The sequence below is a fragment of the Triturus cristatus genome, chromosome 4_2 (genome assembly GCF_964204655.1).
Source record: "Triturus cristatus chromosome 4_2, aTriCri1.1, whole genome shotgun sequence".
In the NCBI taxonomy this organism is placed as follows: Eukaryota; Metazoa; Chordata; class Amphibia; order Caudata; family Salamandridae; genus Triturus; species Triturus cristatus.
This window is the reverse complement of record NC_140586.1, coordinates 785485995-785503438: the sequence shown is the minus strand read 5'-3', so window position 1 is coordinate 785503438 and position 17444 is coordinate 785485995. Positions and strand designations below refer to the sequence as shown.

The 17444-nt window shown below is 44.0% G+C and overlaps 1 protein-coding gene across 6 annotated transcripts in view; it reads right to left on the bottom strand.

Moving 5' to 3' along the window:
• MKNK1 (MAPK interacting serine/threonine kinase 1) overlaps positions 1-17444 on the bottom strand; it is a 183061-nt gene that overhangs the window by 99896 nt on the left and 65721 nt on the right. For all 6 annotated transcript variants that reach the window (XM_085602715.1, XM_085602720.1, XM_085602717.1 and 3 more), the window contains 3 exons: positions 15520-15599; positions 14306-14379; positions 7847-7951 (listed from right to left, as the gene is read on the bottom strand). In XM_085602715.1, coding sequence (XP_085458841.1) covers positions 7847-7951; positions 14306-14379; positions 15520-15599 — 259 coding nt within the window. The remainder of the gene's footprint in view (positions 1-7846; positions 7952-14305; positions 14380-15519; positions 15600-17444) is intronic.

Below are 17444 nucleotides of genomic sequence, written 5' to 3'. Positions count from 1 at the left end.
GTTACTAATAGTGTATTCAAACAAGATTACATAAGTGGCTACCGTATACAAGATTACGGGATGTGAACACCTCAGTGCAGGATTGCCAGCGATCACTTTTTTTTTTTTTTTTAAAGTCAATTTGGAATGCCTCTACATATAACAGCCATTGCTGTAATGCTCCCTGGCACCAAGGTAATACTACCAACTTATCAGGAATCAGTCTCCCAGTGCTGCATGATTTACCATTCAAATATCAGCTTTAAATAGATTTTGGAAATTATAGGTTTTGCAAATGCACACTGGTTTCAAGTCAAGTTTCACGTTGGTTATACATTTATTATTGTTGACCAAGCAAAAGCTTCTAATTTAATAAGCTTGGCTGCACACAGCAGAGTCCCTCATGGGAAACTGGAGAGGAACCATTAGCTCATGAGCTACTCATTTGAGAAGCCTGGTGTTCACAATTTCTCTCTTCACACAGTCGCTTGGTCAAGGGCCTGTATAACACGGTAGATTAGAAGTCAAGCTGGTAACACCTATTGTGTAGTTCCTATAAACCCATATAACATCTGCACGTTTAGACAATGTACACTTTAGGATTGGTGTCCGGAATGATTCTAGACACCCCTACCGGGTAGGTTAGCCTGTATACCAGCTAGCTCACAGAGCCACTAGAAACCCCTCTTACGAAGGAGAGAATAGTTCTTGGCAACTATTGAACATGACAAACCTGATCCCTCAGGATTGTGGAAACTGTACTACTTTTCTCAGTCACTCGTGCTCACTTCATCTCAGAGAGATGCACAGATTAAACGGTGGGGAAGTTTCAGTGTAGCATTTATTAAACCAGAGTCCTTCCAAGGTAAAATAGGTCTGTGAAAACAATTAACAGTAAAAGATATAAATGATAAGCACTAAGAGTAAAAGGATGGTAGCCACCTTGCTAAAACAATGAATACAGGCAAGTATATAAAATACATGACAGTAGAACGCGCACTCCTACGATGCGACCCCAACTAAATTTACTGAGCATGTATGTAGGTGTAGAAGCCAAGAATCCTTCTAGGATAAAGTCAACCCCATTACCTGGAGTGAGAGACTGTGGGACCCATTCTTGGTCTAGAGATTGACATCCCTAACTGGGTGTCCGACCACTGCAAGCTGGAGTGTGCAGGAGCCTCAGTGTCTTCCATCAGTGTGTCAGCATGGAAGTCCTTTTCTCCTCCGACTACCTCAGCATGATATGGTGTGTATACCCAAAGTGGCACTCCCTGGGGATATAACCCATCTCATGTCAGACTAGGATGAAGGAAGGAATGAACCATATACATAGTTATTATGCAGGAGCTGGTAGGCCTGCTGTCACTCAGACTCCTCATGCACAATGAATGAGTCTTAAGCTTTCCGGTGAAAACCCCATGTCATCTTTGGACAGAACGGTTCTTAGTACTGACCTTTTACCTAGTTATGGTTATGTAGTAGAATGGTAGGGGAGACTTTAGGTGAAAGGTTGACTACCCGAGCCTACATTGGGTTGCCTATAATGGAACATAACTATTCAGTGCATTTCCAACTCATGGTTAAAACCTCCCCTGGAAATCATAGGGCTATTTTGGGGCGGGGAGAAGTGCCACAATCTGCGCTTGTCCAAATGCCTACCCTGTCCTCTAGCACAGGGAAAAGTTTTCAGAAGTTGGCAGCTCAGTTATTCACCCTACTGACAGCAAACAGTTCTGAGGTTCCACTGGATATCAGAGTTCGAATAGGCTTGTAAAGATGTGCTAAAGAATTCAGCTGTACTACCAAAAGCATGGGGAAGCTATACTGGTGGCAGATTGCATTATATACACTCAAAGATCAGGAACATGAAGTCAATGATTCTCTAACTGCCCTACCGACACCTACTTGGTCGGCGTGAAGCTCCAAATTGTACTGCATCGCTGCATACCACGGGTGAAGGACTCTAGCTTTCTGTGATACGATTCCATATAAACTAAATAAAGCGTAGACAATTGAACATCCTTGCCTTGCAGCTTCTTAGATAGGAGTTGGAGCCATTAATACAGATAGTGGAGCATGATGCATGTAGGATAAAGGCCCATGACAAGCATGACCACCCACAGATCCCCACCTCTTCCACCCTATAGAAGAGTTCCCAACAGGAGGCTTTTCCAGCATCTAATATAGCTAGAGGTTCTCAAACAATCTTGGTTTGGCCAAACAGGCCCACTGTGAGGCGGTACAAACTCATGCTGCATACAAGTTAAACATTGCTTCAAAGATTTTGGTCAATGGAGTAGTGTGATGAGCAGTCTTGGTTTTTCATAGCGAACAAATAACCGGTGCTGGCAGTGCCAGTTTAAGGTAGTGCAGCTTCCTGATCTTAAAATTATGGCATGCGGATTTGGCCAGCTGCTGCCCACAAGCATCTTCTGCACAAGTTTCAATAACCCACTAAGGAGTAGGAGCCATTTTAGTGATGCTGTGCAACAATTTAGGCTTACAACCGGTGAATCAGACTGGGTTGACAGTTACTTACGCTAACTGACAACTCCTAATCAGCCTTCAGAGGCTACAGTAGAGGTTTGGCCTTCAGCCAGACATCTATAACAAGTGAACCACGATGTGATAACTTTAGTGTTTTGTTCCACTGTGCACTGCTTGTAGACAGGATGTACAGATAATGGTTTGGTTTTCAGATCACCTCTTTGAAGATCAGACTCAGAAACAGGACTGACAGTATCTGAACAGCTAATACACAATGGTGGACATGAACTTCATGGGAACTCTTATTACGTCCTCACCAGGACTCTGACAAAAGTCATCAGGTGGACCGAGAGCGTGAACAGACATTTATCATAAGGAGTGGAAAACATGGAAACATTATTTCCTTACCCCCTCAAGGTATTTCTTTAAAAAGGACAGTTACCCTCACCTACTTTCAGTGGCATATCATAATCGGGTAAGTATTCGGTGCCATTATTTAGGTATGAACAGGCTCCTTTGGGTGTAGTCAGTGGGGTAGAGGCTATTTTTCCTTTTAAAGAAGAATAGCAAAGAACAGAGTAATGTTCAGTTACGCTTTAAGTATTCTTAGCAGGAAACCACAGCAAGGAAGAGTGGAAGTAAAGGTACAGAGGAGACAGCACAGATGACCTGTGCAGCATTCGTGGTCTGCTGCCTGTCTCATATAGAACTGAGTTTTGTGAGTATTAGAGTACTTTTCTTTAACAAGGGCAAGCATTGGGTTTAACAATTCATGGTGTGGCTCGGTAATTGAGCAGAGCTTAAAGTACCCCAACACCAGCTCCCCGAGAAGCCTCCCATTGATCGCCATCACTACCACAGTCACATGCTGAAGGGAGGAACATTGTGTAATGTTTGAGTGCGCCTGTAGAGCTTAGACTTTGAATAAGATGTCTACGGCATGTATGCATGAATTTCTTGCACACAGAAGGTAGTGCACAGATTGGAAACATGCCTGTAGCCAATTAAGAGCAAATGAAGGACGCTCTAACTAGATGGCTTAGATTGACGCCTGCAAAGGTTTAAGGACCGCAAGAGAAGATTGCGTTCAATTTGAGACCTGGATTCACTGTGTTGCATGATTGGCCTCCATCCCTCTTACATTCATTCGAAAGAGATTGTCCCAGTGAAGAGGACAGAGTACTCAATGCGTTTAGTTAGAAACAAATGGCAAGTCAGCCATGGTTGATGCAAGGACTAGAGTGAAACAAGGTGCAGTATGTCCATGGGAAGTGATTGGATTCCCTGGTTTTAAGGTGAAGACCAAAAGCCTGCATGGCTTGGATACCAGCTGTGGCGATGAGAGCACAGCCTGCACATCAGTCTCTGGATGAGACTAGGACCATTCTCTATACGCAGAGATGGTAGTGAGCAGATTAAGGTTGACTCCGAAAAAGGTACTGGCCATGGCACCCATTACCCCTGCTCCAGATGGAGAGAATGAAATATCCGAAAAAGACCAAGTGATAGAGTCAAAGTCATTGCCAGCTAACAATCTCTGTAGCTATGTCAGAGGACTTACCATGGAGGAATTCCACAAAACACAAGTTGACTGCTCTATGCTTGTGGGAAGGAAGTGCAAGAGTGGCTCACCAAAGGAGTAGTAGGAAAGTTATGTAGGCTGGGAGGAAGGGTTGATGTATAGGGAGCATTCAAATTATGAGCCATGCGCTATCCAGAGGCTAATGATACCACTAGTGCAGAGGAGCTGCCGGTATCACTGCTACAAGAAATACCATTAGCAGGACACCCGCACACTTGGAAGACCCCAGATAAGTTGGACCATCTGTTCTAGTAAACAGAGGTTCTGTATAACCAGTGCCATTTGCCAACTGAGTGGAAAGTCAGGAGGTTAGACAACCATTCGTGCCTCTGCAAATGTTCCATTCGAGTGCGTGGGAATGAACAGTATTGCTCTTTTTGCCCCCCCCCCCCCCCCCTTGGATTTTCCAGCACAGATGCACTACTGGTGAACCAATTTGGTCTGCCCTTACATGACAGATGTGGGAGAAAGCTAGTGACACCCACATTTCCCCACGGTTTACCATTCACTAACCAATGGAGAAGTGGTGAGGTTAACCAAAATATTCTAAATACCATCAACAAATTCTCCCAGAGAAGCTCAGGAGGAAGTGGGTTCTCTTGTCAGGTCTCATTTACTCAACAGGAGATTACACAGAAGGGAGTGTTTCTGTACCTTCGAACTTCAAATGGGCACCCGCAATCAATATGATCAGAGAAGGGTGGAAAGGAACATTGGAGTCACCCCAGAAGGAAATGGTGGGCTATGTGATTAGCCTCCAGAACTTGATGGCGCAACACATGTGTGGAACAACCTTAGGACTAGATCGGTAGCGATGAGGAATGGCATAACCTAGCCAGAGAGCAACACTGGCTCGGTACTAATGCTATACCCGTTTGTCAGACTGTTAGAGGATAAGTGGTGTGGGCCAAACAAAGCAGTGCCGAAAGTATCAAACACATACTACCTGGAGGACACAGGTGCACACTGAACCACAGACCGACGAGAACCAGCTTAAGCCTTTCCTCTGCTAGAATTACACAGTGAACCACATGGCTATGGTGAGTGAAGTCACTAGAGACAGAGACCCTCTTCCTGACTTACTGCAGAGTGACATGAAGAATGGGAAAGAGTAGAACGTGCCCCTCAGTTTAAACTTAATTAGCAGAGAAAATGTTGGGAAGTGCTGGGATAATTTTCCTTTCCAATCCAGGGTTCACACTTGCCTGTGTTTGAGGTAGGCAGACTCTCTCCTATGTCAAACAAAAGCAAGACTCCATACAATCCTGGACTCCATTCACCATGTGATAAGGCGGGGGGTGGGGGAGGGGAGCATTCCCAAGACGTTTGACTTTAGGTGCGATTGCGAGATCAAGCCTTTGGACCAGGCCGTAGCATCGCTATCCAAGCATGCTATTGTATGGACTACAGAGTGGTCATTAAAAACCGCTGCACATCAGACTGCCAGAGCTGAGCATGTGGAACAGTGCTGCAAAGTACTTCAGTAACTTTTGTCAGATAAGCTTCAACAGCCAAGGAGAAAACCACATTTTCTAGACCAGAGGTGCTAATCCAGTTTATGTAATGCCCATTGGGTTGAATGTTCCTGCCACTTTCCAAGACCTGGTGAACTATACCACATCAGGGATTGGCATGTACTGCATGGCCTGCCAGGATGACACTTGTGTTCAGCCATTTATGGTATTACAGCTGAAAAACCTTAAAAAGGCGTTGGTCAGGATATATGTGGTGAAATGGACCACCAAGGCAGCCAGGTGAGGCAGTGCACCGTGGCCTACTTTGGGTATCAGATGGGTAACTGGAAGATTCACCTGTTGGATGCTTTTATCCTTACACCTACGGGAAAGGATAAAATTCAGTTAAAAATTTCTAACTACATACACGCAAGGTATTATAAAAAGGATTATGATCCACAGAGCACTCTGTTCAGTACAAGCTTGTTTTTAAATGTTTTTCTCCACTTCAGTAGGTTCTCTGCCATGGTGTTCTTTTCCCCACAGGTGACAGACGTACTGTGGATTCCATATAAACGAGAACACAGGTTCTGTAGGGTGTAGCTTTCAAAACCACATCACTGTTAAAAATATGTCATAGATCTTGCAGTAGCAATCACTATATAGGTCCTGAGGTATGCCACAATCAGATATTGATCACCATGGCTGAAACATGTAGACCGGTTTAGATCAGCGCAGTCAAGAAGCAATCCAGACTGCGTTTGCACTGTTTTTTAATCTTGACACCAAGAGTTAAACAATGAATTCTTTTTGCTCTTGGTAGCCAATTTTACATCACTTATTACATCATTACTCTCTGCACTGCAACCATCACCCTTTACATCTTTATGCTTCACATCAAACCAATTTTAGGAGATCCGATCAATAAAACATCCCTGTGCTCCTCCCTCAGTGAGGGGGATTTTAGCCCTTGGTTGCACTAGGTTTTGTGACCAAGAGGAGATCCCAGATGATGAAGCATGCCACCTCGGTGGGTGATGGGATTTTGTCCTTTTAATAGGACTCCCCTTATGTTCCCCCCTGTTGCCTGTGTCAGACCTTTCTGTACTGCTGTTCTTACTTGAAAGCGGTACAAAAGGGGGTGGTGATGGACGGAGCATCAAGCCAAGCCTTGCCTTCCCTGGACCGGAAACAAGCTTCCTAGGACCGGTTTCTGGCATTTCAGCAGTCTTCAGCCAGGCTTGCTTGAATCCAGTGGCAAAGTGAGCAAGGGGCTCAACGTCTGAGCATACCCTGCCAACTTATGGCAAACAAAGCGGTACAAAAGGGGGTGGTGATGGATGGAGTATCAGAACCAATCAAACCCTCACATCCAGTCAAGAGATCTGGGTTTAATCCATCACCGTTCTTTAGCCCACTCTGCCACCCCAGTTCAGACATGGCCATATGCAAATCAGTCTGACCCTGTGCCTCATGGGAACAGTCCAGCCCGAACTGCCAAGCCTTACTTGAAAGGCACAGATCTATTTAGCTTTTCGCAGACAAAAAAATAAATCACAGTATGCCTCAACACTTACATGACACAAATTGCACCAGTATCTTGTGGGATTCAGGAGTCCCTGCCAATTTTGAATTTGAAAGAAGACTGGTAAAGAACAGGTACCTACAGTGCAGCAATTGCATTTAAAAGGTCTTTAATGCCATTGTTGGGGAGGGTATCCCCCTGCACAGCACCATTACCCCCAAACAGACCATTATGCACATGGCAAAAATTCTGTTATGTGCCTAATGGTCGGTCTACTGGGTCTTTGAAAGCAGAAGCGGTCTCATAACACCCCCCATAATGCAATAGATGTAGGTCTGTAGACGGAGTGCTATAGGTAAAATGGGGTACGTATACTTCAGCATAAACAGGCCAGAAATAATTTGCCTTTGGACTTCTGCTTCAAAGTTTTTGTATGCTTAATGTGGAACTCTAGATACAGGTATTATAGTCTGTTATGCCTTTAACAGAGAAAGGGGAAAGCCACACTACTGACATTCCCCGTTTGGAAATTAAACATCGAAATGGCATTCACTGCCTTCAAGAGTCAAGCTTCCCACAGAGGGCTTGCTGAACTCCAAAAGGAGTTTGATGCAAAAGGGCTTTACTGGGCACATTTGCAATGTAGATTATAAGCAACCTAGGCTTTTGCAGTAATGTAGGGCTTCGTTTAACAGACCTGAAAATCCCGATAAGATAGTGAAATAAACTTAGTTGCATATTTGTCTGTTCATATTTCCTATTTACACCTGCTGCACACAAAGCCTTACATTGTGGAGTTTCCAAGAGTGATCTTACCTTTAGTATGGAGGAAATTCAAGGCAGTGGCAATGTCTTTAACCACCTTGCTGGCTTCTCTTTCATTAAAGTGCCTTCGTCTTTGTATGTGACTAAGGATAGAACCTGCAGAAGTGGGTGGTGGGGGAAAGCACACAAGATAATAAACTGAAAATCTGCTTTGGCACTTTAATAGCTATTGACCAGTCAGAGCTGCAAATGCATCTTTTTCCACACCACACACACCACTGCCTCAGGCATTTTTAACTGGATACTCAGCATGCACATGCTCATACAGGCTTTGCTTGAGGTACTACCATTTTAGATTTTAAACATCTGGTGGACATACAGACTAACTTCATGGAAAGAAACTCGCTTAGCACATACTGGTCACAGAACTCGAACAGCAGGGGTGCCTGAAGCTTAAGAGTATTACATGCTACCATCACCATCATAGTGTGTGCACATCAATCTAGGTTTAAGAGCTGGTTGCGCTGGGTTTTCATGGAAGGCGGAATATTGGGCGAAGTAAGACCCAGGGTAATGCTATAGCACTGCAATGGTGGATTTGCATTTTTAATGGTGTGGTGCACAATTCAAGGGTGACAATGTTGGGGCATAGAAGTGAGCTGGATTAGGCTAACTAAGCAGGTGGAGGCAAAGCCAACAGACATTATTAAAAACCAATGTGCCACTGCCCACCTTTTGCAGCAGTCAACCTAGCGTGGCAACGTTGCCCTTTCTGCAAGGTAATCAAGGATTTTAGCTGTTATTACTCTGGGCAGTTTAGCCTTGTTAACCAGTGGTAAAGTGCCCATTATCCCCAGTTTAACATGATGAAATTGGTATAGCCCCAATTGTACCACATGCTACGGACTTTTAAGTAAGTCAAATATGCCAAAGAGTACCTAGGGCCTGTAAATTAAGTGTCACTTGGGGACTGCAGCACCCATTGTGCCATCCACTCCAGTGCCAATGCAAACATGACTTCAGGCCTACTATGTGTGGTGGTCTATCAGTTGTAATTTTAAAACTGCAAATTCAGACTGTCAAAATAACCCATTTTGACTGATCAGAACCTCGCTTTTAATTTTTTTAGGTCCCCCCTCAACAGGCCTCCCTGCCCATAAGGCACGGTGCAGGCTATTTAAAAGTAAGACCTTTAGGAATTATGTTAAACCGGCCCTTAGGGTGAAAAAGCCTCAAAAGGGTATTTTCACTGAAGCAAGGCTAGCTTTTTGTATTCAAAACACATTAAATTTAATTCTTTCGATATGGAAGAAGCAAGACACATCTCAAAGACTCATTAATAGTTATTCAAACAATTGCGAAGCCGAAATCTGTACAGCTATGGCATAAAAATGATACTTTTAGAAAGTTAACTTTTGCCTATCTAAAGCCTCTGAAGAACCATTATTCCTACCGCCAACAGCTAGTAATTTGCATTTAAATAGGTGTGAACTAACGCCTCACAGAAGAAAATAGGTGGACCTGAATGGGAACAGGTGACCCCCTCTGTACCCAATATGCAGAATGGAGCTGTGAGCATCCATTGACATTAAAGGGTGGAGCTGACCCAACGGCTAGGGCGGTCAACTTCAAATCTGGAGAACTGGGTTGGAGTCTCGGCAAGGACACTGAACATCCTGTGATTCTGGGCAAATCACTTAATCTCCCCGTGCCTAACAAATAATGAATGTGTCCGAATGTAATACAACTAGTGGGATGTAAAGCGCTCCGATACCCAATTCGGGTCAAATTCACGCTATATAAAACTGGGTAAAGTAGTAAATGCTTCTTGAAAGTCAAATCATGCTTAAACGGTCTGCTGGAGTTGGATTGGAGTTGGGGTGGGGTGGGGTGCGGTGGGGGTGGGCCTGGAGGCTCTTTAAATAGGTAAGACCCCTCTGCAGAGTCTGGGAGAGTCAGGAAATGAGGCAAGGACTGGCCTCATACGTACTTTCGAACTACAATCCACAATACCACAAGAGCAGGAGAGGGTAAAAGATCTGTGGCTGTCCCCCTGGAATGCTGGCCCTACTTTTTTTGGAGAAATGTACCATTCTGTGCGTTTCAATATATGTATAGATCAGAGATTAAGAAATTCTTATTTTTTTAAAACCACACAAAACGACATGACACCACCACCCTGGGTGTCATGTTTCATCAATGGCCATTCCCACTAGCAAGCGAACACACTAGTGAGTAGTAGACCGAGCATACCAGGTAGTACTTTATCTGCATTAGTGGATTAAAAGGTTCCAATATGCAGGCATACAAAAATCTGGAGCCTTCTTGGTTAACACCCTTTATTATTGGAAGGGTCCAAAAGACAATTAAAAGAATCTTGGCCATGCCTAGGGTGCTAATAACCCACGCATCTATTGGGTTTACATGTTTCAGCCTCATCTTAGCCCCAGGATGGGATGCCTTGTGTTGTATAGGCCCAGACGCCTTCTTGTCCTACAGTTAACATTAATTTCATTCATCCAGCACTCAGACTTCCAGTATCCAGTTGCATTTGTCACATGGAAATAAGTTTGCAGGACTCCGCGATACAGTTTCCTGGTCAAAACTAAGGACAGTCTGGTCTTTCCCGAATGGAAGAAAATGCCAATTCTGCAAAGAATTACCATCTCGTGCTGTAGGCAATATCCTTGTACAGGGCACAATTACACAACAAACAGTCTAGATGCACATCATTCAGGAGCCCAGACACATGACAAAGGACACTTTCCTCTAAACACACAGGAGTATTGTTTAACAGCGTTGGGATGGTACACCATAATTTGTCATGCGAGACCCTTCTTCATTACTGAATGGCTTCTTCATGAAGTCACAGTAGTTAACAACAAAAAAAGTTAACCCCTAAGTGCTTTTCGACTCAGTCTGCAACGTCTTTCTATACGGTCTTGGACTGTTCTATGTGGAAAAATCTTGTCCAAATGGCACGGTTCAGTAATTACTGATCAAAACCGGACTGAACAACGCGGCTATTCATGTTGCGTCTTACAAGGTTCTTGAATGTCACCTGGCTCATCCAATCTCAGATTCCACTTTATGCAGACTTTACAATACATCAAAACGTAAGGAAATCCAAGATCATCATGTCACAGTTTCCAGCACTGATGAACAGTAGCCAAGAATCTTATTCAAGCGGATCACGATTGTGTACATTGTAAAATGCTGCTGCCTTTTTTCTGCTTTTACCAACATAAAATTTAGAGCAGGATTAATTGTTCCTAGACAACTACTTGCTTTCATCTTTTTGAGAACCACTTTTCCAGATAAGTTAGTTTTAGTGCACTGTGCTTGTGTACATAATTAGTAATACACACTTCTTAATAGGCAAGGTGCTAGACCTACAATTTATAAAGGTCTGCTTACGCAAGGTAATGGCACATAAGAACCTGCATTTCTGTAATCTGTTAAACCACCAGAAATTAGGCATGCCAAACACGGTAATCTTGTCGATAATGCACCAAATTGCATATGCCCAACAGCTGTTTACATCAAACTATGTTGCCTTCATGTACAGAATTCATTTGTACTGAAATTGTACACGCTTCCAAAAATTCTTGAGAAAATAGGAGTAAAAAGGTGAAATAAGTCAACATTTTTGCCAATGAGTGCAAACAATGATATTTTGCACATCTTATAGCGAAGTATGACGCCCGTCGTTATCAAATGAACATAATGTAGCTATGGAAGTTTGCACCCTCTCAACGAACAGAACATGGTACAGTTTTGGATCCGTATTCCAAGCAGTTTGGATATCGGTCAATTTTTAAGATAGTTGCCCACTGTTCAGGAACAGTTGTAGATTTGCTATAATTTTTATTTTAAATCAAAAACAGACACATGGCAAAATTAAGCCAGTTAAATGCCAGCACATCTTAGTACCTACCATAAGTGCACCCACTGTTTGGTATCCAAATCCCATCTGCTCTGCACGTCATACCAGATGAACACCTATTCAAGGAACCTTGAGTAATGAGGTTTAACGGGATAGTGGAAGGGGACTGGCAAAGCAGATATGGGAAACTGCAACCACAGCCTGCAATGCGGGCGTCTATGCAGCTCTGTTTAAAAATGTGTTCCTGCAGCTGAACTACACTTTGACAGACCAAAAGCAAAGTTGTTTAAAATCTACTGAAAGGTTTGCAGAGCCACATTAGTCTCCATTTTATTTGTAGCTGTATACAGTGCAAGCAAGTCCCTAGGGTCTCAAAGCACTTTTCGCAAGAACTACTCCTCCTGTATGTAAGACAATCGGGCAGTAACAAAGGATTTGGTCGCCAGAGAGTAGGCATGGCCACCAGCTAAGAGGCAGGTTCCAGAAGGTCCAGCTAAGAACCAGACCTGCGAGGGCCCCGTATGATCAAGGGGAGCAGACCCAAAGCATGCATCTGACAGTGGCGGACTAAGGCATGAAACTCTTGGGTGAGCACAGAGAAGGAGCTCCAGTCCCTTCGCCATCTTTTATGTTTTTCCACCCAAAATACAGAGGTCACTACCTCTCCAGAGTTTTAGCTCATAACTAGTGCTTCAGCAGGCTACTCTTCAAAGTCTACATGTACATCGATTGAGAAGTGCTCTACAAGAAGTCAAGATGTCAGTCCCCGTATCAGCCATCTGCCCATGGAAAAATTCCATAATATTAGCATTAGATGCGCTTCAAATACCAGTGTTAAGAAGGATCCATCACTTTGCTTGTACTAGAAGGCCAAGTGCATCTTAAGAGAGCCTGAAGATGGAGCGACCCTTACAACGCTCCAGAAGACTCTTTCTAGCAATTTACATGGGGGCTAGCCCGTGAAGAGAGTCCATATTTCACACTGGGGAGTTGTGGGCTCGAAAAAGGCCCCTCGTGGTGCTTTTCAGTTGGTCTTTCCTGATGCGATAATGCTGACAAGTGTACACCTATTTAAAGCAAATTCTTTAGTGCAAGTCTTCAAAGTAAATAGGTCCTTTCATTTTATTCAACTACCTCCCCTCCCGCCACCTTGCATTGAAAAGGCTAAGGAGATATGGTAGTGCAACTGCAAACAACGCAGGCACAAAAACGAAGACCTCCTTGGGGACAGGAAAGGAAGAGCGAAAAAACAAAAACCCATAAGAAACTGAAGAGGAAGCCATTTATCCCAAATCCTACTAATAGGGTTCTTCAATATCGCAGTATAATAGGGGACTGATTAACCCTCATTTTAAGCCTGGGAAGGTCGGAGGCATTACACATAGCTAAACTGTCCCCTTTCGAAATTTGATCTATGCTGCGAGGAGGGAGAACAGATAGTCGAACCTGGAATGGAGGTGTCAAGAATTCCTGTCATACAAGGGAAACACGCCCTTATGTAAACAGGAGAGCTGTTACATAACTCAAGGGAAACACGTCCTTATGTAAACAGGAGAGCTGTTACATAACTCAAGGGAAACACGCCCTTATGTAAACAGGAGAGCTGTTACATAACTCAAGGAAAACACGCCCTATAAAGGGAGGAACCGGGAGGTACAAGGCTGTCGGATATTGTGTTTACACCGACGTACCTGCTTCGTGAAGAGCAGTGTTCCGGAGTGGTGCTCCAGTAAGGCAAGAACGGAGGTAGGTCGAGTCGTTACTCCCTGGGCCGTGTCTTGCCCCATCGTCACCTGTGAAGGACCCGGAAGCTCTACCGGTCAACCATTGAGCTTCGCTTTTTGACTCGGCTGAGTCCAAGCGCAGTGGCGCTTTTGCTGGTTGGAGTCGTAACTCCCAGCCCGACCAGAGACACAGGGACTGCCAGCTGTAACGCACACCAGGAGGTGTTTGCCGCGTTACAGACTCGGAAGTCCACAGGATCGATCGAGCAGCTGCTCTCGGTTCAGTCTTCTTGCTTGTGATTGGGGTATCGGTGACGCATCACCAGGAGGTGACTCCGCGTCCCGGTGCAGTCTGAGGAAGAGGTTGAGCGGCTGCTCCCTTCAGGTAGAGACCCCGGCTGGGTGTTTCCCTGACTCCTCGATTCTCCCCAACACTCTTCGTGCCCCTCACAGCCTACCGATTGGCATTGTCGGCCATTTCATTTCTGCCCTCTGTTGGCATCGCCGGGATCGGCGTATATGCAGAGGACGGTTAGGACCATCCGTGCTGTGGGCTGGTAACGTACTTAGCCTGGAGGATTCCAGTGACTATAACTTTTGTTTGTTCTTTGTATTTTATTTGCCTTCATTAAAAGAACTAACCCTTCACAAGTGGTTGCGTCCTCATTGTCGTGTCTGTTAAACGATCCTGAGACGTTCAGGGCGTTACAGGAGGTTTAAGAAACTAGTGTGTAAATGATTACTTGAAGTTAAAGTACCAGTTATCAAATAATGACTTTCTCCAAGTTATTCTACTCTTCCTGCCATTCTGGCCTCAAAAAAGTGCCTTCTGAAATTGAAAACTGCATGTAGGAGCCCTTATCACTGGAGTAGATTCAATGCTTCAAAAGGGTACTGTACCTCCACATAACTTCTCAAACACTAGATAAAACCGGTTTTCGTCTTCGAAAAACTCTATCAACTCCAAAATGTTCCTGGAATATAGAAAAATAGGATTAGAAACATGTGGATGACTGCATGGACAATTACACATTAAAGCAATAACTTACAATAGGAGGGCAAGATTCAGACCCATATTTATTGAGGAAATGAATACACATATGTAGCTACTAACAGGATAAGGCGCCACCCTTCACAAAAAGCCATCGAAATGCCCTTAAGCTTCTGGGGTTCAGCCACTTACAGTCATGGAGTAATCATAGTGGCAGAGAGTAGCAGGTAAGCACAATTCTACTTTTTGAACCAATAGAGAGCAATTGTTATGTAGTAACTTTCAAAGGAGGACACAAGGCACACATCAAGAAAGTAGCAACCTTGCATCTCGTGTATTTTTTTTTTATTTTTTTTTAAAATCGAGTGGGGGAGGAAATTCATATTTCTAATAGAGTTCAAATGTTTATGTAGACGAACATTATCTCCACATGACATAATTTCTAGACCTGGATTAATATATATATATATATATATATATATTTTTTTTTTAAAGTACAGCAACCAAAATACTAGAATATCAATAGCATAGACACAAAAACACGAACACATTACTAGCAGTATGAACTTATGCTAATAGAAATAAAAGTTGTTTAATATAGTACTTAGCAGTGTAGTGGAAAAAAAGGATTTCTACTAAGCAATTTAACAGTACCACAGGAGGAACGGGAAAGGTAGAGGTTGGCCCCATCTAGATTTCAGCCTGTAACCAAAAGGTCAGCAAAGATAACTTACCAAGCCCGGTTTAAACCGGGACTACAAGAACCAGAATGCCCTGATGTGGTAAGCCGATGGTTATACTGGGAACGAGGTATCCTCAAGACAGGAATCATGAGCCGTCACTAGTTTGAGGACGGCGGATTGGGCAGGGGGCATATGGTCAAATCTCAAATGCTCATTTTAAATAAATACCACATTTCAGAAATCATGAATTGTATTGCTATACTCGTGAAATGGCGGTCAGTGAATGCCTCTGCCCACCTAGAGCGAGAGCGAGATCAGGGGCGGGTGAAGGTGCCTAACAAAGCCACTGCACCAACCAGTGTTCGATCAGGGATCACTGGTCCATGGGAAAGAAAAAAAAAAAGAATAAAAAAAAAAAAAATCTAATTTACAATACTTACTTGTTGCCTTGGCACTGGTACAGCGTTTCTACTTCACGAAAAACTCTACCCCGGCTGTGCCCGTTATTCTTTTCAATAATCTGTATAGAAAATAAAATACTTAAGTATTCCCAAGGCTAGATGGGGAAAGTTTCAGTTAAGGGGGGCATGTAACAAACTGCTGCAACTAATCAATTGCCAACAAAGCAAAACACCACGGGCTTCAAAAGGCATTCCCAGAACGCAGCTGCACCAGTAGGTGTGAAACTTACAGATCAGTGAAAGCAAAAGGCACGGGGATTTAGATGCAGAGAAAGCATCCATGGTAGGTTTGTTGCCTACGAGTTAGAGACAACAGAAACGTGGCACTACTTTAAACAGTTGAAAAAGTTTAAATCACACCACACACATAAAAACAAAAAAAAACACCAGTTATTAGTAGCTTTTATCTGCTGGCCAGGGGGACTGAGACAGACCTTGAAGCAAGCACCTGCTCTGGTGCAGCGGGAAGGTTAATCGTCCCAGGCCACTTTATCGCATCTATGTTGGCAGAGGCAGGAAGCATGGCTTTTAAATTTAATTATCGACCTTACATTTGGCACGTCATTTGTAGCATATGCCATGATGCAATGGCCGCCTGGGCGCGGGGCTGAAGGTCGCTGCGGCGCTCATGGGTGCGAGGCAGAGTGTAAGAGTGAAGGATGAGGAGGCGGACTGCATAACCCTTCCTTGCGGCAGCCCGAACCCATTCTGCAATGTGGGGTCCGAGCCCCCAAACCATGTGCAGAAGGGTGGGGTACACTGGCCAGGTAGGGTGCAGCACACAAGGGGGAACAGACGTCTACTGCCACCACATGGAGTGGGTAGAGAAGATGAAAGTAGACGACAGGAGGAGGCCAAAGGGTCAACTGGAGGAAAAAATATTAATTTCCACCGAATCTAGCAGAGGCAAGGACACATTTTGGTGGGAGCCCCTCCTAAATGAGGGCTTGCCATTAATGAATAATTAGAGCAATTCATAACTATTTTCATTGCTGAACATGGAGTTTAGTCTCATGTCATACGGATACTACGAAATTAGGGATACACTATCCATATCGATCTGATGCTCAAATCAGTCACCACACTGCTACATTTGAAGAATAATATTTTAAACACATTAAAGAGAAAATATAAAGCCCCAATAGTAAAAAAAAAATGTACAAATCAATTAGCTATCAGGGAGGATATTTAGACAGGGTGCTGCAGTGAAGGCAAATAAACAGTTAACCAAGCAGGCACCTCATGTCAGTGCGCATGTTCATATAAAGCATGTGAGCCCATACATGCACTCTGCTATTACCAAGGATAACACCTTGCCAATTGCCACCAACATTGGGTGGGTGGGGTAAGAAACCGAAATACACAATTGATGGACTGAATGCAGAACAAATCAAAACATTCACCTCCAGTCAAGAGATCAGGGTTATATCCATCACTCTTTTGCTCACCAAGCCACCCCAGTTTAGACCTGGCCATATGCAAATCAGTCTTGACCCTGTGCCTCATGGGAACAGTCCAGCCCGAACTGCCAAGCCACGTCCTCCCTGGACCGGAAACAGGCATCCTAGGACCGGCTTCGGGGTTTCACCCCTCTTAAGCCAGGATAGCTTTATTCCAGTGTCAGTGAGCACAGGACCCAGGTCTGGGCATATCCGGCACACTTAGGGCGAGAAAGCAAAAAGACACACAATTGATGGACAGAATGCAGAACAAACCAAAACATTCACCCCCAGTAAATAGATCTGGGTTAAATCAAACATTGAGAAAAAAAACGATGCTCTGTACTAGGGTGAATGTATGACATGGTTCTGCATTCTGTCCATCAATTTTTTTGGGGTGAGTGGGGTTGGCATGGCCAATCAAGAGGGCCAAATAGTTCCGCTAACCATGTGCTCCGCGTGGCA